The sequence below is a fragment of the Haemorhous mexicanus genome, chromosome 8, assembly GCF_027477595.1.
Source record: "Haemorhous mexicanus isolate bHaeMex1 chromosome 8, bHaeMex1.pri, whole genome shotgun sequence".
Lineage (NCBI taxonomy): Eukaryota > Metazoa > Chordata > Aves > Passeriformes > Fringillidae > Haemorhous > Haemorhous mexicanus.
The window spans coordinates 5,919,900-5,946,039 of NC_082348.1; the positions used below are offsets into that span (position 1 = coordinate 5,919,900).

At 39.2% G+C, this 26,140-nt stretch overlaps 1 protein-coding gene across 1 annotated transcript in view; it reads right to left on the bottom strand.

Moving 5' to 3' along the window:
• THSD7B (thrombospondin type 1 domain containing 7B) overlaps positions 1 to 26,140 on the bottom strand; it is a 243,921-nt gene that overhangs the window by 88,579 nt on the left and 129,202 nt on the right. The window contains exons 13-14 of the mRNA XM_059852540.1: positions 7,093 to 7,287; positions 2,752 to 3,015 (exon numbers count right to left, since the gene is read on the bottom strand). Of these exons, the coding sequence (XP_059708523.1) occupies positions 2,752 to 3,015; positions 7,093 to 7,287 (459 nt within the window). The remainder of the gene's footprint in view (positions 1 to 2,751; positions 3,016 to 7,092; positions 7,288 to 26,140) is intronic.

The following is a 26,140-nucleotide window of genomic DNA, read 5'->3' on the forward strand; positions in this document are numbered from 1 at the left end:
GTTTATTTCCACACCAGACTCAACTGAACTGTACAGGCACTTGACAACTTTGATAGTCTCACATAACAGGTGACATTGACCAAGTGAAATAAACCTTACTCAAGTCTAAGTTCACAAGGTTTCAGTCAGGGAAAATGAAAATCACTGCAGCAAGAAGGCACAAGCCCAGAGTTTGCTCTCCAGAAAAGCTACAAACCTAGCTATTCTGTTCCACAGCATTTTTATTGTCCCACACCATGTACTCAGGACATTATCAAACCTGGGACAAATTTGCTCCTACTCTTGAGGCCCAATTTATACCCCTACATCCCTCTTTCTACATTCTGCAGTTCTTCAAAAGGACCCATCAAAGAACTGAGGTCTAAGTCTTACAAATTCTCATTTCTGTTCTGGTTCAAGGGAAAGGAAGGAAAAGCACCGTCCTGCAGAAGGAAAAGAGCAGGAAACAAAGAGAAGTCAGAAGACCTGAAAGGAGTAAAAGAGGAACTTGTTTATCCCCACCTCATAAAGCAAGAACAACGCCCAGATACCACAGTGATTGGCATTCAATATATAAGACAATGGATTAATTAGCCATAATCATGGCCAGCCAGCAAATGTTAAAAGGTCACCTGATACTAATGGTGAGCAAGACAAACTGAGCTGCTTAAAAAAAACACTGTCATGAACAATTTCTCAGGGCTTAGCAATTCTTCATGCTTCTGTAAACTACTCTTCTCCATCATGGTTGAAAAGCATTCTGCTAATTATTAATTGGATAATGATTTGTTTCTATCACTAATTCAATAAGGTATTCAGAAGTGCATTTTGAAAGTTCCCAGCTCTAGAGACCATAAACATCAGACTTGCTTTCATGTAACCTTGGGACGCAGGTCCCAGGTGACAGAAGTGGAGCCTGTGGAGCTTCTGACAATTTTTAGTCAGTCTATGCCCAAAGTCACTGACCACCCCTCTGCCTCTGACATGGGCCCTGTGCCAGGGCAGTGCCACAATCATTTTTGCTCACATAAAAACCTGAAGACAAGAAAGTGAACAATATTCCCCTGGAGCTACCACTCCCTACTACCTCCCTAAGAAAAGCCAGAGCATTAAAAATGCCACATAAATATCACTGACAGAAAACAGGCTTCAAGGTTATTTAGAAAAACCCCACGCATAGACCAACCTCCCCTTTTTAATAGTGATAAAAACCCTGAGTTTCTCAAAAGAGCAAGTCATGCCACAGGCAAACCCACCTTCCAAAACCCAGCAGCTCCCTTTCTGCAGGAGAAAAGGTAATGTGGGGGAAAGGTATACTACTCCTCCTTCATGGGTCACAGAGGCACAATCAGTTGGTACAAAAGCACATTGTTGAAACACAAACCATGGAAAGCTGCTTTATGAACCTGTGCAGCCAGCTGGAACAGCCATCAACAGCTGCAAGAGGAATTCACTCCAGGACAGAATCACTTCATTAAGGTGCAGGGTTTTTTTCCCTCTTATTACACGCAGCTCAGGCTGCTGATCCCCATCATGAAGACCCTCCAGAGAGCTGATTTCTCTGCTCCCTCATACCCTCAGGAGCACTCGTGGTGCCCACTGTATGACTTTATCTCCTCCTGAGACCTCATTTCTCCCCCTCCCATCATACAGCCCATCAGCAGAATTCCAAACTGCTACACCCTGCTCCAAGCTGACCCAAGGCTTTTGGCTGTGAGTCAGAGAGCTGCAGTGGTTTGGGGGAAGCCCAGATGGAGATTTTGCTCCTAAAATAAAGGCTTATTTCAGGAGCAGAGTGGTAAGTGATAGGACAAGGGAGAATGGCTTCAAATGCACAGGTATCAGGGTTATATTTGATACCAGAAGAAATTCTTAACTGTGGTGAAGCTCCAACACAGGTTTCTAGAGAAGCTGTGGCTGCCCCATCCCTGGAAGTGTTCAAGGCCAGGTTGGACAGGGCTTGGAGCAACCTGGGATAGTGGAAGGGAGCTGAAATGAGATGATATTTAAGGTCACTTCCAACTTGAACCATTCAATGAACTGCATATCATGGAAATTGGGAAAAAACACCCAAATGGAATGACACATCCTGCTCTGCCTGAGTTTAATTCTGCCCTCTTTCTGATATAGGTTACTTGATTATACAAGAAATGTAAGTGGACAGCACCCCAGGAAGCAGGGGCATGAAAATATATTATATGAATTTATGAAAACATAATCTGTGAATTTGAGCTTAACATGGGCACATAATTGCAGGAGGAGACCACTGGCTGCTGAAGCTACCTGTGCCTGGCATGAGGGACAGCAGGTGACATCACAGGCATTTTGTAATTAAATATAATTGTCTCTAGAAAATTGCAAATTCCTTCATTGAAAACAACCATGCAAACCTCCAAACTTAGTGAAAGGGAATAAAAATTTCTAAACAAGTAAAAGCAGAAGTAGGAGATATCTTCAAACAAAATGCTGACTGAAATAAATACACTTCCTCCAAAGCGTACACTTTTGTGGGATTTTTAGGGAAATAAAATGTCTCTGGTATTCTGGCACTGTAGCCAACTTTAGCCTTCTTGTGCTTCATTTCCACAGCAGAAATGCCAGCAGACCCTTACACCAGTATTAAAGAGCAATAAGAAGATATTCGAAGCACTGTGTTCCGCACCCAGGGCAAACTTGTGAGAGCTATTCCAGCAAGCACACACCTCGGATAAGCTCCCCAGTGAGCCACGGAGTGCTACTCCACGTGTTGGGGGCTGTTCTGCCCCTCCTTACCCGTAGTGCTACAGCGAGATGGCTCCACCAGTCTGCCGCTCCTGTCGTAGCAGGTGATGGCTCGCAGCCGCACGCCCTGGCCACATTCCCAGGCCGCTCCCTGGGCCGGCATTTCCAGCTGCAGCTCGGCTGGACCCCCTGTGATAATGCAGTCAGACCAATTTCCATGGGGCTGGGAGGTGAACGCCTCGCAGGGGCACGGCTCTGTCTCGACTTGAGGATAAACTTCAGTGTTCTGGCATTTGTCTCGCTTTCTGCTTCGCCCTGTTCCAACCACAGAAATCAGCGCGTTAGCTCAACATCTGCTCCTCTTGATAACAACACGTCATATTATTTATACTTGCATGAATTCAACACATTAGAACCAAGACAATCTGAATGTTAATATTCAGGGATGTTTCTGAAGCATCTATTAGCTGCTGCCAGTGCTCTGGCATGCAAGGACAACGTACTTATCTCCAGGGGCAACCAGAGAACTTCGAAATACTGTTCTGATGGGTAGATCGAGGAGTAAAATACAAAGTCTTACTCTAGAAATGGTCTGTGCCCAGAAACCGCTTTGTAATTTCATATAATATCATTTTCCCCTAATTATCTGATGGAAATAAATTGATTGTTTTGTCTCTATTTGTTCGCAATCAATGGTTGCCAGGACAACTTCCGGAGGACCCTAAATTAGCTACAACTTCTTTGAGATTTCTTTACAAATTAGTTAAAGATGAGCTGTGCACACAAACCATGCTTTGAAGAAAACAGAAAAAGATAATCCTCAGTAAACTATTAGTGCTGGAAAGCATTTCAATGGTTGTGTTTGCTTTTATGTTTTCCTTTGCTCTGTTCCTTCAACAGGTTTTAAAAGAAAGCTCTTTCAGTAGTTTTAGGAAGCAGCAGCAGCATCCAAATAAACCCACAGTACATCTCTCTGCAACTGCACTCTCCATGCCCTCGTCCTGCAGGACTTCAAGGCATGAGAAGGGGTCCCCAGTACAAGAAGAAATAATGCAAAACAGAGAGTTCAAGCTCCCTGCATCCCTACAACTGCTCAAGGGAACAAATGTCTGTACACAGCCTCTAAAGATAAAAATCAATGCTTTTCTTGGCACAGGTCAGCCAGCGTGCCGTGGAACAATCTTGATGCTGGCTGAGCTCAGGAATGTCTTTGCATTTGGCATCTGCACAGAAGGGAGAATTCATCTTCAGCAACAAACTGTATCTGTTGCCATCCTCAAAATATTTCTTGGGAATCTTGGATGCACTAAAAACACTTTTGCAAAAGGTTTTTAAAGCTTTGATCCCAGAAGAAATATTTTCTCTTCATTGCACACAAATAAGATACTAAAACCAAAAGATAAGTTATATAACTCAACAACCCCCTTTCCAGCCTGGAACCAAGAGCCATTTCACCACAGACAAGCTGGGTCTCATCAATGCCTGTTTCCATACAAATATGTACCTGCCAAGGAAAGGCCCCTGACTGTAGACCCTTAATATCACTATCCTTCAAGTCCCAGCTCTTTCAAAATGGTATTTTCAGAGTTCTGGGGAATGCAGAATTTGCCAGCACAAAATGATGAAAAAAAAAAATCAGCATGTTTATAGTTTGGTAGATAAATCTATGTTTACATTTTTAAGTACATATTTATGAGAAAACGCAGGTACAACTCCCCATACTTCAAGGAAAGTCTTTTGAGAGACTTTAACTAGATTGGGAACTCTCTAATGGCATTTCCAGCCTTTTTCTGTTTGAGAAGCCATGAGGAGCCACAAACTCTGTATGCTCAGTTGTGTGCTCTGCATTGTGTTAGTAAACATGGGAATTTGGGATTTGCCCATGTTTTGCCATCATGACACAACACACAACACACTGAGGTAAGGATATTAATAATCTCCTACTTATGTGACTGGCTTTTTTAACAACTTGCCCTGCCATCTGTTTTGTTGGAATCTTCCCCCTAAATGAAGCTGCTATGAAAGCCCTATTTTAAGGGGAAAAGTGACATTGATCCCATACTCTTCCCATAGGAATATTTTTAGAATTAGTGGTAGTGGTATTTTTATAATCTTTACAGACTGCTTTAAAGATCACTGCTAAAAATACCATCTCCAAAATTTTTTGAGGACATAAACCCATGAATTAAACAGAATTTTCTTTTTAAATTACATTTCTGAATACTAACAAACATTATATATATTAAATATTATCAGGTAGTACATACTGTACATAAAAATTATAGGAAACATTAAAAATACAGAAAGTGCTTTATATCCATAAAGCAGAGAATTAACTGACTGTATTAATTAACTGAAGACTCACCTAAAAATGGTGTTTCCATTATAATGACTTTGAATTTTGATATGTTCTGCAATAAGTCTTTCACTTAAGTAATGACTAATTTTATATGCAGAGTCAATGATAAATTACAAAGTAAAATGAATTATACTATTAAAAATTGAGTGGAGGGCAAGCAAATACTTAGCAAACAATTAGATTTCCACTAAATGACATTATCAATGAACTCTCATAATGAAGCAAAGCATTCACTTGAGAATAGACACACGCAGTTGATGAACAAGAGGTACAATTCATGCACACTTACAGAGAGGTGAAATGCAAATGGATAAAGGTCTCTTAACATCACAAAATACTTTTGAAAATAGCGTTTTCCTTAATCTTTGATTTCCTGCAGATGAGATTTTTTTCAAGACTTTTGTCTGCCTCTATTTTTCAAGAAGCATTTATGCAAATACAAGTTGGTGCCTGTCTCACTGAGTTCCCCTTTTGAGAGGTGGCCAAACCAAAGCCAGTGTCTGATTTGGGTGTCCCTCGCTGCTCTCTGGGGTATTGTCATGTCCCCACCTGGGACATTCACTGCATGTTCACCACTTGCTTTCCAGGACACCTTCACTGGCCATGGGCTGAGACCACAAGCTCCATCCTGGCAGGAAAAACGGAACCCAGCAAAGTCGGATGGGGAGATTGGTGGTGCTTGGTCACAAATGCAGTGTAGGTGAGGAGACAAACCAACAGAACCTGGGCATCTCAAACCATTTTTGGTCCACTAACTTGAACAGATCTCCATCTGATGTAGAACAGAGTGAGAAAGGGGATGGGTAGGGCTATACTGTTTTGTAACTTGCACAACGCTCACAAAGAAAAATCAGATTTAGAACTACCTGTAAGTAATTACTCATTATTTTTTACATATTTTTTGTAAGATCAAGCACCTATTATTTTGCTGGGGATCAAGCATTTTTCCTACTATAAACATGCAGGCACTGGTATAGAGAACACTTTAGAATATGCTCTTTGCCAGAAACTATGAGCATTGTAGAATACTGGGGTTTTATGTGAAAAAGAAATCTTTATCCTTTAATGAGCCACACTGACGAATGGCAGCTTGAAACCAAATGTGTGCTGTAATTGTTAGTTAGTAAAACACACAGAACATTCCAGCAGTAACAAATGGGGTAAGACGACAGCCATGCAGCCAAGGACAAGTGAGTCTAGGAGGAAGGAGCAGTGGTGGCCACCACATTTTGCTGCCCTTCAGGTCCCAGCTTTTATCTCAGCAGATATTCTTACAGCAATTTTAGCACTCTACTCCACAGTCAAAATCTTTGAAGTTTCACCCCTATTAAAGGAGCAAAATCAAGCCAGGTACATATTAGCTCTCAAACACAACACAGAAACATGAAAAGATGTGAGTGTTGAGAAGAACAATAAGAGCAAATTTCTTGTAAACCATGTAAGCACAGTATAATTCTTTTTTACTTAACTATGCATGTGGGGGAAGACAACTCCCAGCAAAACATGCAGTTCCAAACTATTCATGTTAAGGAGTTTTAAAGCATTCAAATAACATAATAACAAACCTCAACAGCAAGTATGGAAGACTCATCCATCAATTGGTTTGAACTGGTGAGTTTAATGAACACATGTAAAAGATCAAACAAAGCTGCTCTAATGGCACTGGGTTTCCTTTATTCATGGTATTAATTTGCCCTGTTGAACTGGGGTATACTGCTGAGCACAAAACTCCCAGTTTTAAACTTCCTCCAGAAAATCACACTGATTTGTACTCCTGTATATGTACTTTCTGCATGCTCCCCAGATTAACAGGTCAGATAAACTTGCACAAAGTCTGGTCACATTTTCATCTGGTTTACATCTAAAACCCTCCCACCTGTTCTGCACTGCTCTTGTACTGGAATGTGTATAAGGCTGGCAATGATCAGTTCCAGCTGAAAAAGCAATTAAGGATGTTCTGTCTGGATTTTCCCACCACTCCAACACTGCAAGGGCATTATTCCCAATCAGACAAATATTGTAAAAGATTATACCTGTGAGCGAGCGCCTCCTACTCCTGGCTGTGTCACAGTCAGAGGAGCAGGCTGTGAATTTAGACCAGGGGGTGAAAGTGCAGTCATCCTTGCAGGGAATGAGGCACTCCTGGACCAGGGCTGGCATCGCTCCTGCCCACCGCACGCAGTCCCCGACGGCGGCAGAGCCCCCTTGCTCCGACAGGCACGTCACAGCTGCAAGCAAGGGCACAGAAAGCCTTATGTTCTCATATATATACATTGCATTACACTCTGGGCAGTCAGTCCTGGTGTTCTGTGCGAGATTCTCTCCCCTGGATTAACAGGATAAAGCTGATTTGGTTTTAGGGCATTGTTCACGCGTCACTCAGTGAGTGAAGCTTCACAAAACCATAAAGACACTTTCTTATTTGACCAGTGTGTTATCTAAATGATGGTACAAAGTCAATATTCTCAAGGAGGCAGTCATTTTAAAGGTTGCAGGGACACTTTAACCAATGATACATTGTACAACCAACCAAGAAAATAGGTAACACTGTGGCCATGTTCCAGAAAACGTATTTGGTAGAGGCCAGGATTCACAAACTGCCCTGCGCCCACTAGTCACGGAATTGAAACTGCTTTAAAGTGGTAAAATAAAAAAAAGCCCCTAAAAACCATAGCAGAAAGTTTCTTTTTCCAAAACCATCATTTTTTTTCATATTTCAGATGAAAGGAATGACTGAGGAGATGCTACAGCTAAATGCTTCATTCAGCAAGGTGTAAGTACCAGATCTGGTCCCTCCACATTGAGCTCCCTAAATATTGTGATACCTCTCATACTCTCCCACTTTGTCTGTTGTCCTTTTTTAGAACTAATAATTAATTTTTCACGGTGGTTATTGGTACTGCATAGCCATGACAGAGAACAAAAGTGTTTAATGTATGAATCTGAGTCACAGGAAACCTAGGATAAAACTTGCTAAATTCAGTGAATTAATAGTAAGTAATTATAATAAATAAAAATAGCCTGCACATCATGGAGTCTTTCATTTCATCAGTAATAATTAATTCTCATAAAACTTCCAAGATTATAGGCTTTTTATATCCTCTAGTGTAGGTTAAACAAAGCAAAGGTAGGTCATGACTTGATTAAGGTAATAAACTCAGGGACAGAGTAATGAACTGAATTTGGCCATGAGACTTTAGTCATGTTGGGCTCTCTGATTCTAGGCAAGTCCACACATTGTATCATAAACCTACTAAGGATGAAGTTATTTAATACAGATTTTATTACTTAACTTTAACAACCTGTGATATTATTTTATGACAATTGCTAAATAATTCAGGTTTTTGAGGCTGCATATATTTTCCTTGTTGCCGGCATTTAATGTGAGTAAGAGTGCATGAAAAGAAAGGTAAAAACAACTCTGTTTTCTTACAGTTAAAGGATTTACTGGGGTGTAACTCTGCAATGAATACACATGATTTTTTGGTTTTAACTATAGCACTGTATGGGAGAAAGGAATGGGTTAGCAATCACCTGGAAATAAAAAAACCATCTTATTAAAATGTAACTAGATTCTATGCAAAAAATCAGCATTTTGAAGAGCATGCAAAAGGCAAGCAATTGTTAAACATCTCTTTAGACTCAAGTGACAGCAAATCAGCATATTAATAACCACCTCTAAAATGCTGATCCTTGCCTTTCACTTCCAATGCTGTGACCCTTTCCAGCCCCCAGCTCCAGCTGGGAGCCCTCCCCTCCTCATTACAGGACAGAGGTCACTGCTCCATGTGGGGACATGGCGTAATTGCCATCTTCAGGAAGGTTAAACAAGTGAGAGACTCTGGTGCCCAAGGTCTGTGTAGCCTCATTACCTTCAGCAAGGACACCCCAGGTTTGGCCACACAGCTGTGACCACGTGAGGTGTGGCCAAGGAGATGCAGAGCATGTCCTGAGCATCACGATGGCAGCTGGCAGGGATGTGAACACTGTCCTCCACTGCCAGCCCCACGCAGCAGGAATTGTGATTCCAGAGCAAACCACCCCACTGCAATGCTCACTGGGAGCTGCCAGAAAAGCACAGCTCATTAATGATGTCGCTATTAATGATGTCAGGACAAGGGATGGGAGTTCTAGGTATCAATGTTAAACCAGACACCCCACTGCTGTGATCAGTTATTGTCTAACCACCCCAACTTCTGCACAAACAGCCACAATTTTAGGCATTCAAAGAATTCACCAAGTTCACTGGGCCTATTTGGATGCCGAAATAGATCTATACATATACATACATATATATATATATATATATGTATATATAAAAGGCCATATGAAATCAGGGCAAATATTTCACAGAGATTATGGAGCTTAAAGAAATTACTGACAATGGAAACATGAGAGAAGAAAGTTGAATTAAAATAACAAATAATATAGTGGATTAGCTGTGTGTAAGCATGGAGACAAGAAAGGGCTGAAAAGAATATTTAATGTATACTCTGATAAGAGACGTAACACCTAAAGGAGGGGAGAAGGAGGATCTCCTGTGACTTTTGCTACATGCTTAAAACCTGGCTTGAGGTGAGCTGCATGAACTTCTAAAATAAACAAAATGATAAAACAAAAGCCCATTAGGGCATTTTAACAGATTGGGAAGGGGCAGGCAGAAAGGAGCAGAGATGATGGACCCAACTCCAGTGGTTCCATCAGGAACCAATCCACTCAATTTCTGCTCCCTGCTAACTTCCCAGTTTACTTAGCTTTAACTTCTGAGAGAAAAATATTTTCATATACAGGCACTTCTGGAAAGAGAATGAGAGAAATTTGTTTTCAGTGAACCTTCAGGAAAGTAAAATTATTTATCCTCTGTGGTTTCAAACTACTGATCGGTTTGGCTCATATGTGGTTTATGCTGCATAAAAAATATTTCCCCTTAATCCTCAGTTCTGTCACAATGGTTTTAAATAAACTCATACTGCAAAGCTATTTCTGTTATGTCAACATTTCTTTTGTTTTTTCAAGCGGGATACCCCCAGAGAGCAAATGCAGTCCATTTGCAGCCCTATGCACTGAGAAAAAAAATCAGAGTAACAAATCCCTCCTAGGCATAATGTGTGATTTCTACCATCTCTAAAGCATTTAAAATGGACACAAACATATGACTAAAACTGCTAATAATCGGACACTTCCAAATAAAGGCTTTCAAATTAAAATATTCATTCCTACCGAGAGAGGAAATGCAGGATTTCCTCTTGAACTCCTACTATTCTTTTTTATTACCACCAGTTAACCCCACCAAACTGGAATTAAACACTTGGGGCCAAACTATAGCATGGCATTTATGGTATTTTAATGCAATTCCACTGATATAAAAAGAACGGCTGTCACAAAAAAATAAAAACCAAAACACTTTCTCTTGTAATGATAACCATGAGATCATGAATTAAAATGAAAGGTAGCCAGGTTTAAGAGGAAGAAAATAACTTTTTTTCAGGAAGGGCTGGAATTGTTTAACAGATTGCATGGATGCACCTGTGAAGGTGCCAACACAACATAGCAATTAATATGAGCAATGAAAATAGCTGCAGATGCAACTGCTTTGCTTCAAGGCTTAAGTCAAGTGTTAAATGTAGAGCTTGGGGAGCAAATTTCCCTTTCTGCTGCTACAAGGCCCTGCCAGGAGATTGAGCAAGGACTGCTAAGGGGATATTCAGTGTGACAGTCTCTGTCTTCTGGCTTTGCATTCCCACCCACAAGAGTGTGTCTGTGTGCCAGCATCTCAGCATATGGCACACACAAGCATATGGGAGCTACATTCTGTAACTACATTTCTCCTAAATTGAAAGTAAATAACAGACACTTCTCCTATAAACTTTTAGATGGTGAAATCAAATGTTTGCACACTGTCAGATTGCAGAGGCACTGAAGGCATCCTTGGATGATGTTACATCATCACCAAAGCAGGGTGTCAGCATCAAACTGAGGGGACTCAGGTGCTCGTGCCTGACTTAAGAGCATTGGAGATGATCTTAACTAAAGGAAATGTATTGAGAATGAAATAGCACAGGCACAGCACTGCCTCCAATAAGGAAACATAACATAAATTTAATTCCTCTTAAGTAAAAATCCAATTACAGACAGCCTCTGTAATCATATTCATTTACCAAAGTTACAATCAATTCTCCTTTAAAAATGCATTCCAACAGATTCCAAAGGGTAAAAAGCTAAATACTGAGAGTATCAACTATGAACCAGTAAAATTATATTGTACCATGGCACTTTCAATTTGGGAAAAGTAAATTAGTGTTTTCAAAACTCTGGAATTAAATGTCATTAGAACATCTGAAAACCATGACTGATAACTCCAGGAAGGTACACTCAGGCCAAACACTAAAACTAAAGCTATGCAGTAGTGCAAATGAAATTACTGGAATTAGTACAGGAACAACAGGATGAGCTATGAGGCTAGACAAGAGCTTTAATGCCAAGAGGTGTAGGCAAAATAAGGTCATAATCTTCCCTGTCTTCAACTTCTAAGAATTGTTGAAAAATCAAAGCCAGCATGTAAAGTCAAAGCAATTATTTTAATATAGTTGGTTACCCTCTTGTTCAGAAAAAGCCTCACTTCTGTTGCATAATTATTCTTGGTAACCCTCAGTGTAATGAGATAACACATCATTGCTTACACATATCACTACTAGTAAGTGAAAAAGAAGTTAAGAGATAACATATTAGAAAATTAAAGAATAAAATACCATAAGGGTCTAGACTTCCTTACTCTAAGTATAGTATCATAACTCATGATGACCTCATTTATTTTCTATATTGATGCTCCTTCATACTTACAACAAGTTTCTTGAGAATCCCAGGTGGAACATTTACACTATTATTGGTATGTTAATGCAACCCCTAATTATAGCAGGCCAGAAGCAGACAGAATAGAAGACATAAAATAAGGCTCAGCTGAGACTCAGGTTGAAGTTTCAAGTCCTGATTCTATAAAGACATAAATATACACTTAACTCCATCCCTGTGGCAGCCCCCTTGCAGGGCAGCACTCCCTGCCATGAAGTGTGTCCAAAGTCTGGACTTACAGAACACACCATAAGATAACCATTAAAATTAAGTCTGAGGAAAAGAACAGATGATGCCAGCAAGGACATCACAGACACAAATCTCATACAAATAACTGAGGAAGAGCTGGGACACCTAGTTATTCAGCAGGAAAACTGTCTCTGAGGTCACCAGTTTCCCATCTTGTAATTATTAATGATATTGACAGAAGTGCTAAAGGGCTGACAAATGCCACCACGCAAACAGAGCACTGAACAAACACAGATCCCAACCAACAGGCTCTATAAACAAACAAGGGGAGCCCAAGATGAGCTTGGGATGCAATAAAGATGGTAAATACCAGCTGAAAGATAAAGGAAAGCAACTGAAATGATTTGCATGAAAAGGGGTCAGGGAAGAAATGGGCAGAAAAGTCAGGTGCAGAGCATCAGCAGGGAGAAGAGATTGGAATGGGAAAGGGGAAAAGTTTGGGATAGAATTAGAAAGGAGGGAAAAACAGCATGCAAAACTGTGAACATCCTTCTCAAGCTAAAGGCCCATGTGGTGGCTGCTCTTTAGGCTGGTTTGTCTCTGCAGCCTTTCCACAGTAAGATGTGCACGGGATTAATGTAGGCACAGAAGCCTCAGAAGGAGTTCCAGCTGCAGCTGAGGGCCAGCGTGGTGGGAGGGCACCTCCAGCACCATTTAATTCCTTCAACTGGACTCACCTCTCTTCCATCTTACACATCCCCTTAGAGTGCAATTTTAATTTGATATTCAAGGATGGGGTGATCAATTATTTGGTTTGGAATACAGGATCTGAACTGCTGTAAGAGCTGAGCTGCACATGTCAATTTTGCCCAACTGTGGGACTTGAGGTTTTATTTTTCCTCATCTGTGAACCACAACTGCCCACTGTTTGAGGAGGGGCAGGAGAGAAGTACATTGCTGTAAAGCCCATTCCTCCTCCCACCCACACACTGAATGCAGAACACAGGATTGATATATTAATGTTGAGCACTGTTTTTACATAAGTGTTTTCATATTCTAAGTGGTTCAGACTCTGCCTGGCCAGGAAGGCAAAATAATATGAGTTTTTAATGTTTCAAATTTACTTTGTCCAGAGAATAGCTGCAATTTGAGTGCTTCTACATTATGCAATCAGTCTAAAGAATCTTTCACAATTTTTCCCTTTTCTCCCAAACATTATTAAAGGTTTTGAATTGCTTTTACTTTCATTTTCTATTAAAATCAATGGAAGTGCATTAGATGATTAATGATAAAAATTACACTCCTTTCAGAGAACATAAAATACAAAAACATGTTAATTTTTTTCCTCTTTCTGTGGCCCACAATTACCAAAATTACTCGAGTTCAATTTCTTTGTAGTGCCTATCATCAAGTTATATTTAAGATGAATTATTTATTGCACAACTTGAAAATAAGACTAAGCCATCCTGCTATAAATACATGCATTGAGATGACAGTAAATACAGAGAATCAAATATGCCAAATAACACGAGAGAGAGAGAAAATGGAAAACAAACACAACATTACAGTATTTCTAGTAACTCAAGCTGGAAAATTACTCAGCTGATTAAGCAAGCACTGACTTCCTTTGCAGTGAATCACAGATACTAAATCCAGAACAACACAAACACACCCACATATTCACAACTGCTCCAACATTAGATTTAAAATATGATAGTCCAAGGTAACACCTCAAGACTTGACTCCACCTTTCCTCCCCAGCTCCCCATTCCCCAGCTCTGGCTCTTCTCATTTTGGTATTCCAAACTCACACTGCTCTTGCCCCCTTCCTCAGGACCAGCAGCTAAAGCTACTGGGACATACACAGGCCCTTCAACAGCTTTTCAACTCATCCTAATCTACATTCACCTCATGGAAACTGCTCCCAAAGTTTTCTAAAATACCAGTGGATTTTGTCTATATGGTCCTGCATAAAACTTTCCACTCTAACTATCACTTTTCTACCATAAAAAACAGATAAGAATACTAAATGCTTTGAGGTCTGAAGTCTGGCTACTCATCTCCAGTCTAAAACTGATAATGCAACTGAAATTACTTTGACTGAAACTAATAAAAACGCATACTCAAATAATTCATGTTATCTAAATTAAGTATCTTTCAGCCATCATACAATATTGTCCACCTCATGAGAGAAAAATAAAGATACTGGACTTGAGATTCAAGGGTCAGCACAGTGTAAGTACAGTAAAGACACCGTATTTAGATTAAAGGTAACAGAGGCATTGAAAATGTGAAAGAGAATGTGAAAAATTTCCCTCCCACAGCCTTGAAAAATGAAATGTTTGAGAGTTTTCAGGAGATTTACCCACTGGGAAAACTAAATACGCAGACTGGAATCCCAGGAAGAGCAAAGTCACACTCTGATGTGTGGGAGTTCCATACATATATACATAATATGTAAATTATCCCTCCAGAATGGCTTTTCCTACTTTTTCCCCAACATTCCTACTGTGCAGGGGAAAAGCGTTTTTTGGAAACCCTATGTCAGGGAATCCATTCTTTATCAGGAAAAAAAAAAAAAAAAAAAAAGAAGAAAAACAAAACCAAAAAAGACACCTAAATCCCCCAGGAGAGACAAACAGTCCAAGAAGGCTGTATTTCTAAACTGGGCATACTAAAGACCCTGATTTAAATAAGTATTTCCTGGCTCACGCTAAATGAACTTTGTGTGTGAATGAAGCAGATCCAATAGCTTTGCCTCTTAAAAATAATAAAAATAATTACACCCATCTTCCTTCAGGTTACCTGTTCAGACCATTCTCACTGCCAGTACATTCCTTTTCACTTCTCTTTTGAAGCTAACAGATCTAAAGGGACTATCTGTTTTTTCCTTCTAGTCTCTTAAAAACAAGGCAGAAGATCAGAGAAGATGCAAAGGGAGTTATCTTACAGGACTTTGTGATTTTCATGCAATGATCTTCTCTTCCTTTCTTATGGGCAGAAAAAAAAAGAAACATTTCTTATTTGGCTGCTGCTATTCATCCTAAATTTTCACTGAGTTGTTATAACTGGGGGGGTAATAAAGCAGATTGCATTACTGCTGAAACAATGTGAAAACTCACAATTATTTCAAGAGGAAAATGACAGATCCTATTATATTTTCTTTTTAATGATTCTTCTATGAATAAAGCATTTGTTTGCAAGCACTTGTTTCTAAAAAATTACACAATCCAAAAACTGATCACAATAAGATCATGTCTATTCATGTATAGCATTTGGACACAGAAATTTCTCTATCATGATTCCTTTACCACTGGTACAGATAATATAATTGATTGCTTACTTAACTGAAAAAAAAAAAAGGCAATTAAATGCAAAAAAAGAAAAAAAAAAAGAAAATACTATAGAACATAAATTGCATCAGGCCTAGAAATAGTTTCCACCCTGCTGAAAGATTACTAGGATTAGTAATCTTCATTCCAGGCAACCACAGCCTGGGACACTGCACTATGCTGCATTTTCCTTTATTACAGTCTTTCCAGTACAAATCATTTTAATCTTGGCTATAATAAATCACCAGTTAGACTCTCAGCTTATACCCTCTTTTCACCTGTGAAGTTTTGTTCACCTTTGTTGGAGCTCAGAGCAGTTTCTCCCATAAAATTGCTCTCTGTGTGAATCTTTCTTGATGCAGAAGGTTTCTGCCAACTGTCATTACAAGATCAGAGGTTCAAATTGAGGAGCACTTAAAGCAGGGGAAGGTCATCTTTGGAAATTAAATTGGAATAAAATTTTCTAGAAGTGGAGGTGGCTATTCACACTGTGCCACTGCAACAACAGCAGACCCACATTTACCTCACATGCTCATTTGAGAGTGGCTGGGCCACAAGGATTTATCATCAGCTTCCACCTCCTGTAAGAGCAGAAATTCCCCTCACAGCCCTGTCCACACCCAGCAGCTGCAGGGGCTGTGCTCCCCTCTGGAGAGGCAGGACCCAGCCAGGGAGGGCATCACTCAGGAGCAGACCTGAGGCTGCCTCAGTGACACGAAGCCCAGAGGAACATCTGACCCTTCCTTCCCTGAAGAGGGAACAAATTCTATCTCCAATCAGGCCCAGGACTACCAAGACCCTTAAAAACAAGGGAACATAACCAGAGGGACTTCCAAAATTTCCCAAAGTGGTAATTATTTCACCCATTTTAGTATAAGTTACTTAGGAAACAAAACCCAATGCAAAACCAGCTGAATACTTTGAAAATCCATCAAGATTCACGTCACACTTCCTTTTCAGAAGCGAGAATTGATATTTGGAATTTTAACTGTGTATTTCAAAGAAACAGTAAATAGCAGCTTTTTAATTCATCAGAAGCCCAGAGGAAAGGGAACTTTTCATACAAATGTGCTGTACTTGGGAGAACAACTCTTGCTGTTGCTATAATGAAAGTATAAATACAGCATAGCAGGAATTCATAGTAATTTGTTTCTATGAGCAAGTTTGACATGGCACAGGCAAATAAATTCAGGTTGTACAGCTACACAGAAGTGAGACATTCTCTGAGCTACTGCACTGGCATTTTGCCTTTCCTCCATCATTCACTGCATCAGACCTTTGTCTCAATTTCTCTCTAAACCTTTGTCTTGTCCTGTCAGAAGGCCCACGCTCCAGGGTTATATCTTATCAGTTAATTAACTTTTAGAATGGAAACGCAGCAAAAATGACTATATAAACTTTTGCTCATATATATCAAAGCCAGTGTCAACCAGTGTGGTTCCTGTGTACCTAATCCAGGAGACTTATAATAAAATCTCATCTTCCATTTACAGCCTGAGGCAATACTAGGTCTTGCAGAGAGAAATGCGAAGTGATGAGGTTTAGTAGAGCAATAACGTTGCTCAACAGTTTAAATATTGGTCTAGCTACTGAACTTTATGCCAGGAGGTTCTGGCATTACATTATTAAATGCCAGTATTTCATCCACGGTCCTCACCTACTCAGAATAATGCATAATTCATTTCAGGAAAAAAAAAATCTTGCCATTTAAGACATTTTTTCTTCCCCCACCACTCCCTCATAAAAACCCCTTGAATGTAACACTACTTTTCAACTGATCAAGGCAGCACTAATGGGGAAGTATGGAGATTGTGTGTGTGTATAATATATAGGTTCTTCACTGCAAATTAATGAACAATTTAGCAGCAACATACTAGAAGCAATGAGACCACTGCCTTCATTCAGGCCTATAAGGTTGGTGCCAACAAGGAATAAAGAAAAATTGATTAAGCTGGAAAGTTTGAATCAACAAATAAGGAAGAGGAAGATCCTCGGAGGCAACTTTGATTTTTATTTTACTGACTCTTCACCTCACATCAGCAGATCTCACTGCTGTGTACTGAGAAAAAAAAGGGTAAGAAAGAATTCAACAAGAGCCAGTTTTTGAAAATAATTTTGCCCACAGCTCAAAATTTCAGTGAAAAACCCAGCAGTGGAAAGGATGAAACACAGAAAAAGAATAAAGAATCTGAATGGGAATTGGTGCCTGACAGGCTGGGAGCATCCAGCAGTCCCTTATTCAACTCAAAGTGCATCTCAAAGTGCACCTCCACCCAGAGAGGATCACACCCTCAAGTTCCTGACTCCTGTCCTTCCAGAAAAGTTGTGTGATCTGGCATCAAGATATACAGATACACATCTTATAATTTACTGCCATTCTTGATTTTTTAAATTTATTTTTTAAGGGCATTGTGAAATAGGATTATTAAGATGCTTTCTAAAAAAGTTTCACCAAGATCAGTTTTTGAAAGTCAAGAAAACTTATCATTTTGTTTCAATAAAATACAAGAGAACACACTGCAAGATTACCATATCAGTACTTTTGATTTACTCACCTTTTCAACACGAAGACAGGCAATTCCCATATATAACTTTATTCCAAAGCTGTGACCTTGACTTCTACCAAAAGTTCAGTTGTATGGGTATTAGTTTTGAGGCAAAACGAAGAAAGAAAGGAGTTCTCCCAGATAAGATAATAAACTGTCAGCTACAGTTTATGAAATACAACTGTTTCAAATAGATGATCTGATTTAATATATGCTGACTGTCAATTCAAAAATTATGACTCAGTCATTACACAGCATGGTGACTACACAGCCTGAATTACTTTTTTGTCTCATAAAGCATTAGGTGTGTGAACCAAAGACATCCTTACAGGCTTCTATGTAAGGTTCCAAAGTAAAAGAATAATCCTAAATTAAATTAAATACCATATATTGAATGTGTATGGTTAACATATACAAATTTGGACTTTGTCTAAAGGTAAAGAAAAGGCATCTACCAACTCTACTGCTGGTAGAGTTACTGATTACATCAAGATGAAAAAAAAGTTTTTCTCTAGTTGTTGAAAATCTTAAAGGAATCCATAAAATGGCTATTTTAACTAATAACCCACTGTCCTAGATACTAAGGCAACTGTAAAAATACAGTGAAACTTAAAAAAACCCCACCCCAAACCCCATTATCTCCTGGGAGTGATGAGAACTGTGCACTTGTATAAACTACATACACAGGATGTAATCTCTTTCTCTGCTCAACTCAGTAAATGTAATTTTTTCTAATAAAAGGAAAAAGAGATGAGTTACCAACACTGATGTGTCTATCAATAAATGACAAGTCTTGATGAAACTCCCATGTTTTCCAATACAGTAAAAACACAAAAAAACCCTGAGATTCATTTGGTGCTTTGAAAAGATTCTTGTATCCTACATATAACAACAGCTTGTTTTGCATTGTTACATAAAATTATTCTAAAAAACATAAGTGTTCACTGGAAGTGAGGACATGGGTTACATCTAAGTTAAAAGATAAAAGATTAGTTTTCTCATAGCAAAAGCGTGAGTAAAGATTGTGAAGAAGTTAGGAAATGTTTAACTCTCTAATGCTTATCTACCTTTCCATTGTATATGTTTAAAATGCAGTTTAATACACTTTCCATTACAGCTAGAGTGTGAGTGTTCAGCCCTCAAACAAGCACATTATATAGAATCACCTTCCAAAATCAAATTATACTTTATCAACCAAAAATCTGCTGCACCTACAAAAACACTGAATAAACAGCAAACAGTCACCAGCTACCAGTGTTAAACAACTCTTCTCAGAGCAACTTACAAGAGGAAATAAAAAGGTGGGACCCGATTTTTGTGCCCCCAGGCTGCCCAATGTACCCACACTGTGAAATACAGGCAGTGCCAGGTGAGACACCAAAATCCCTCTCCCAAACTGTGATGGCTCCTCCATCATCTTCACCTCACAGTTCATCTCAGATAACTAAGGTGTCACAATATGAACATATTTACTTAAAAACAGACTGAACATTTTTACACAGTTATCACATTAACATGTATTTTGGGGTGAAACTATGTTGCAGTCAATATTTAACAGGTGAATTCACATGACTGGAATAGTAACATAAGGGGACATAGCACTTCTTTAAGGGCATGTAAATGATGGTGAAAAGTATTTTGTCTGTAAATTTTACTTCTTTTCCATCTTTGAAACAGTTTATAGAGAATGACTGGTAAAATTTGGTGTGTCAGGGCGGAGACAGAGTAAATTCCACTCAGCATAGAGTATAAGCCATGAGCAGGAACCAGCTGGGATGGGCAGGTAGACAAACACATTCATATAAACATATTTGCATTAAAACTAAGTATGGCATGCTGGAAAGCTGGGCTGGCAGGGAAAAGAAAACTGAAGAAAGGTGCAGCTCAGAAAAAAAAGAGAAAAACCAAAGTGAAAGCTCTCCTGTGATGGAACGGGCACAACCACAATGGGGATAATGGTGGAGTATGAGAGATCAGCTGAGCTCAGCCAAAAGATATTCACTGCCCTTGGAACTATAACAACAACAAAAAAGGTGAAAATTAGGTCAGGTTCCTGTGGATTAGCAGAAGGCTGCAGCACAAACATGCAAAATCAGTATTAGCAATGGGCACTAAAGGTAACAAAGGGTCCTCCTGAAAATGTCCTGGAAAAAGCCACTCACCCCCTGGAAAATGGCCCAGGCTCTCACCACCCTTCCCAGGCCACTCCTGGGAGTGGATTTCCTTACAGGAAAAGGGCTGTCAAGGATAAAGCAGCTATTCCAACAGTGTCTGCTCTAATGCATCCTTGCTCTAGCAAACTTAGAGGAACAGATCTTGATGTGTCAGAGGTGAACATCAGCTTATTTTTGACTTGCACAAAAACATTGGAACAAATAATCATCCAACAGGGACAGCTATACCAAAAAACGGAAAAAAATTAAATACATCAACTTTCTCTCTGCACTAGGCTGATGGAAACAGTGAAACAAAAAGAACAATAGCCTTATTTTAGAATAGTTTGTTTCCTTGAGGACAAAACTCCTAAAAATGCTCAGCACCGTGAATCCTAAATGACTTCCTTAGTAATTAAATTACACTGCACCAAAAAGCACATGCCTTCAGGAGCTTGATTTGGATGTGCACACTCTAACCAGGAGTAACTGGGTATGCAAAGATTGGGAGGAGTTGATATAAAAACACATAGAGTGCTTAGCACTAAAGAAAACCTCTGAAATGGAATACAGCCTTTTGCTTTATGATAATCTCTGACTATTCACCACTGTTTTATTACTGAATTTTGTTATTGTATCTGAACACAATTTGATTTTATGAGATCTTAAATATTACCTTTATAAACATTTCATGGGATGTTGACTCTCTATCTGCAAATTGCTTATTTGCTTATTGTATCTGTTCATTGATGCCACTGCAATAGCTTACTTTTGCATTAGGCTTCTTTGTTGAGTCTAGTTTATCTTCTGAGCAAACCCTGAGATGAAATTTTTAATAAGAAATCCTTAAAAAAAAAAAGATATAACTGTAACTGGTGAAGACATTTTCCCTTATGGTGTTCTGTCTGCAGCATAATTCAATCAGGGTGTCTATGCCAGTTAACTGAGATTTCAAGAAAGTACTTTGTTTCTCATTTAATCAATATGATTTGAGCAACCAAGAAAGATTTTTTTAATAGCAAGCTAAATTCTGTTCACCCCTCCTGCAACTTTACCCAAGTTTCCGACTTCTGCTCAATACTCTCCACACAATTTCTTTTGCTTCTGCCATTCTGACTGTGCAAACTCAACAGCAATAAAAATGTGGCTGAATTCCATCTACAGAACACATTAACTCGTTTGCAAGTAATGGAAGATGACGATGACTGCACTGGGAGAAAATACAACAGGATCATTGGGCTCCCCTCATCAACCTATTTGACAGCTGTGCTCGTGTACCATCACTTATTCCACTGCAAGCCTTAACACTTACATTCCACAAAGCTTATAATCAAATTTTATTCAAATACAGCCCAAGAACTAAGTGTATTTAACTTCTGGAAACACATTAGGTGATTATTTCATTCATAGTAAAAATGTAATACTTGCAAAACCACAGAACCAACTGCAAATTGCTAATATGTTTCATTATTATTAAGTCTGCCCCTTGGAAACGCCAGCAATTAAGGTCAAATGAAACTCCATAATCCCAAATTTCTTTCATGGTTGCCTCCAGTATTTACAGTTACCTGTGAAATTCATCTAACAAGGAAAGGCATCTTTGAAAGGCTCCAGATAAGACAATTTGAGCAGACACATTTTGCCATGTTTCTCATCAAAGTATTTAAAATTACAAAGTTTATGCTTTTATATCAGATTTGCAGAGAATTAACATTTAAATAAGCTTTAAAAAGGGGCCAGATATATAATCTAAACCCAAAAATTAATAAAAAAACAACCATCTTCCTATAAACGCTACAATTAATCATTGTGATGAACAGAGAGGAAGCAATCCATCTAGCCATGCCATAGAGCTCATGTAGCTCTTCTTTTCACACATCACACAAGTTAATTATAATGAGCAGATGTGCTCAGATTACAGGAAATTTTGTACTCCATGAAACCAGGCACTGAAGGTATGTATTTATCTGTGAAGCACAAATTTGTCCCTGTGTGTTTGGAGGTTTGCTCACATGCAACTACATCAGCAATGTGGCTTGCACAAAACCCATTCAATCCCACAGGACTGAGTTCAGCACTGCTTTTTGTGTGCTCCACTAAGTAAACACTGCACAAAGGTTCTGAAAAAGCATCTACTGGTCAAAGCAACTCGCCACCAACAGGGCAGTTCTGATCTGTCCTGATGCCTTGTGAAGGCTGACCTAGAACAGAGGCTAGACAGTGCTAAAGAATAAAGCAGGGATTTATTAGAAGGCCTCAACAGATCCACCTTGGGCAGCACAAGAGTCCAGCCAGGGCTACACCGCAGGTGAACCCAAAATGGTCACAAAATGTCTGACAGGTCACAGGGTCTCTCACTTTTATAAGATCTGCTCCATTTGCATATTGGAGTTAATTGTCCAGCTATAGCTTTAGGTTATCAAGTCCCACCCTTGTTTTTCTCTCTTCAGCCCACGCTGTTTATGCTCTTGGGCCTGAGATTTGGATCCTTTGTCCTTGGTCCCCAGTTAGAGAAAGAATTGTTTTGTCTCCCTACTCTGTGAAGAGAGCTCACTGTCCCCTAATATGAAGCTCAGAGGTACACACTAAAGCAGTACAGAATCTGAAAAATATAAAAGCTAAAACCTGAGGCATCAGTCCCACAAATTCTCCACTGTGCCCTGAACAGGGAATGTCTGTGACCACATCCTGTGTTCTGGGGTTAAAATGCAATAGAAGAGATAATCGCCCAAATGCCCTCAAGAATTCATGTCTGCATCAGCTGCTCACTTCTGCAGGACTATTTATGCTTGATTTTTCTCAAATGCTGTTAAGTGCCTATTATGAAGCTGCCCTCCAGGAGCACAAGAAATAAATAAGTGGCTGCAAAGGCCCATGGTCAGCGAGGGCAGTGGCTGGGGAAGGCCACGTGTCCCAGCCGTGGCTGGAGCTCTGCCCGGCACATTCCCGCATCCCCCGAGGATGTGCTGATCTCCTTCACCCTGAATTAAACATAGGCTGAAGTAGATGGCCTTGGACAAGCCTATCACATTTTAATAGCTTGGTAAGATCCCCCATACTGCATACCTCGAGTTCAGGCACTTCCTCTGCATACACAAAGACTTGGATAAAAACTTAGATACAAAAAGTTGATATCTAAAAGACAGTAGGAAAGATATAACTTCAATCACCTTGGGGCACATCAAAGAAAACAAATATATGATTGCAGGGCTGAAACTTCAGTGAACTGTCAGAAAGAAACAATAGTACTGACCTGAATTGATCAGAAAAGCAGTAAAAAGTAACATTCCCTACAAGGCTTCACATCCAAGATCCAAATTTAACACTACAAAATACTCTGCTTCAGGAGAACTCTATCAAATACCAGAATATATTATTCAAAACTTTCCTTATTTCACAAAGCCAATATCAGCAATCCTTTAATAAATGATACAAGCACCTGGTAAAACCAGCAGCTGCCAGCAGAAAAATTGACTTTAGAAAAATCTTTGTTAGAAGGTGACATATTTTTCATTACTATCTATTGCCATCAAGGTATAAAGATGGCTTTTTCTTCTGTAGTAATTTTATTCCAGGGGAATTCCAATTTTTTGGATGAAGTTCCACTTGATTTATTATAAAGAAAGAAAACGGAATCTTCTCCTGAGTCTCTTCAGAACCAAATTGATGACAATAAGGGAAGTGGAGAAGGGTTGTTTCCAACAGGAAAAATGTTTGGAAGTATTACTACTGCAATCATCAGACTCAGTTTAGAAAGTGCCAAACACACCACTCAGAATTTTTAATATTTCTGAACATATTTAGAAACTATGCCAGCAGAAAGGAGCACCACTGGACACCCAAAGCAAATGTAATATCGACCAGTTCACAGACACCTGCTGTATTCTCACAAGTGCAAGCACTTCATAAGCATCCCTGTCACTTCCAGTTACTGTTCTGTCACTTTAGTGCATCTGTTTGAAAGACAGATGCTGGGAATTTTGAAAGACAGTTTGATTCAAGGTTATTCATTTATTCTGAAATTGAAAACTCATGTCTAAAACCTCTACTACAGACATAAAGCAATTGGAGTAACATTAATATACAAATTCAGAGTCAACAAACATGACATCAGGATTCCTTTTACACCTTTGTGGCATGACACTTCAAAAAATCAGGGTCTTGAAGATTTATGGTAAGCCATATTGATGAGCTTTGCCATTTAGGATGCTAATATTCACAGTGAGTATTAGTTCTTAATTATTGAAAGAAACTTTACTCAGTATTTTCCATTAAGAAGTGTTTTCTGAGTAATGCAGAAAAAGGGAAAAATGCAAACTGAAACTTTTATCACATTCCTCTGAAGGAAATTCCCCAGACAGGTCAAACCTCGGGAGTCTGACAACAATATATGCTATAAATCAAACTCTGCATTCCTTTCAACATCCCTATTTTCCTTTCACCAACAGCTGGGTTTGTTTGTTGATTTGTTTTTCTGTTTGTTGGTCTGGGTTTTTGTTCAGGGTTTTTTTGGGGGGGAGAATGTTTGCTTGTTTGGGTTTGTTGTTTTGTTTTTTTCCCAGGAGGTAAGAGGGGAAAGTCAAAACAATTGACAGAGTCCTTGAATGTTGCATTGATTTAAACAGGATCAGCATTTCAACCCAGTATTGCCTATATCTCAAATTAAACCCCTTTGGTTCTACCATACTGTAAGAATAAACAACTGGTCTTCATTCCTCCAATTAATGGCTCTGGAACGTCTCACAAGCTGATAATCCACTTGACTGAAACCATTATGGACAAGCAAGAGGTTATTTGGCTAAAGACTGTGAAAGTAACATCTCTAGTGTTTTCCTGACAACTAATAGTATATAAAAACTTTTAATAAACTTGCTTATTTTTGGTCAGGCTTCAAGCTTTCCTATTTAAAATGTCTATTTGAAGAAAAGTTCTCCTTAAGGCCATTTCCAAGAGAACCTGTATCTTATCGTGCTCAGTTCAGATGAATTTTTAACAATTTCCCTATGAACCACAGCGGCTTTGGCATGAATTGTCTTTGGAGTTGTAAACAGCACAACTGTGACATACAGGAAATTAAAATTTTATAAAAGCAAAAGTAGATTTAAATCAGTACTGAATGAGCCTGCCTCCACATGGAGAGGTGAACAAGAGGGATGTGAAACTGTTATATAAAATAGCAAACAAAAAAGGGAGACCAACCAGGACACAAATGCCTCAAGAACAAAGGATGATTCAATTAGATTGAAAATCATCAAAACTAGAATAGTTTGCTCACAGCAGGGTTACCCCATTGAACTGAGGTATGCCAGACACACACAGGGGCCAAAAACCAGCAACAAAAATGAGCTCATTTAAAACATTAAGGATTAGAAACCTTCATGTTTCAGGCTCTAAGTGAAGAAAACAGAGTTTCAGGATGAAATGGTTCCTGTATTTCTGATAAAGAGCCCAGAGAAGACTGTGTGAACAGGTCTGCTTACAACCCACCCATGGCCACAGAAGAGATTGTAGTTCTAGCCTGTAACATCCTCTGCACAAGCCATGACATGTCACCACCCAGGCCTACTGCTCACAGAATATTAACTTCTCAGGATTTGTGTTCAAAGCCTGAATCAACTGCTCATAACTAGGATTTTAAATCACTGGAAGCTAGTGGTAAAAACAATTCATAATTGAGAGGGCCTGTCTCCAGTTTGAGGAAGAGATTGCTCTTCATTATGTCTCTCATTATGCCTTTCATCCTCCTGAGTAAGTCTCGGCACAGTTTGGATCTCCTTGGACCTCTTTCATCTACTATACTCTGTTTAATGACAATCCATCATTTAAAAAAGGACCCCAAAAACGACTTTTGCCAACGATACTTGCTTAGATCATACAGACTCCACACTAGATAAAAGAAATCTTGGGAGGACCAAAGAGAGCTGAACTTAATCAGAGGGATGAAAGACAAAATGAAAATCTATCTACCCTTACATTTAAAAAAGGAGTTTCCTTCAGATAAGACGATCTCAA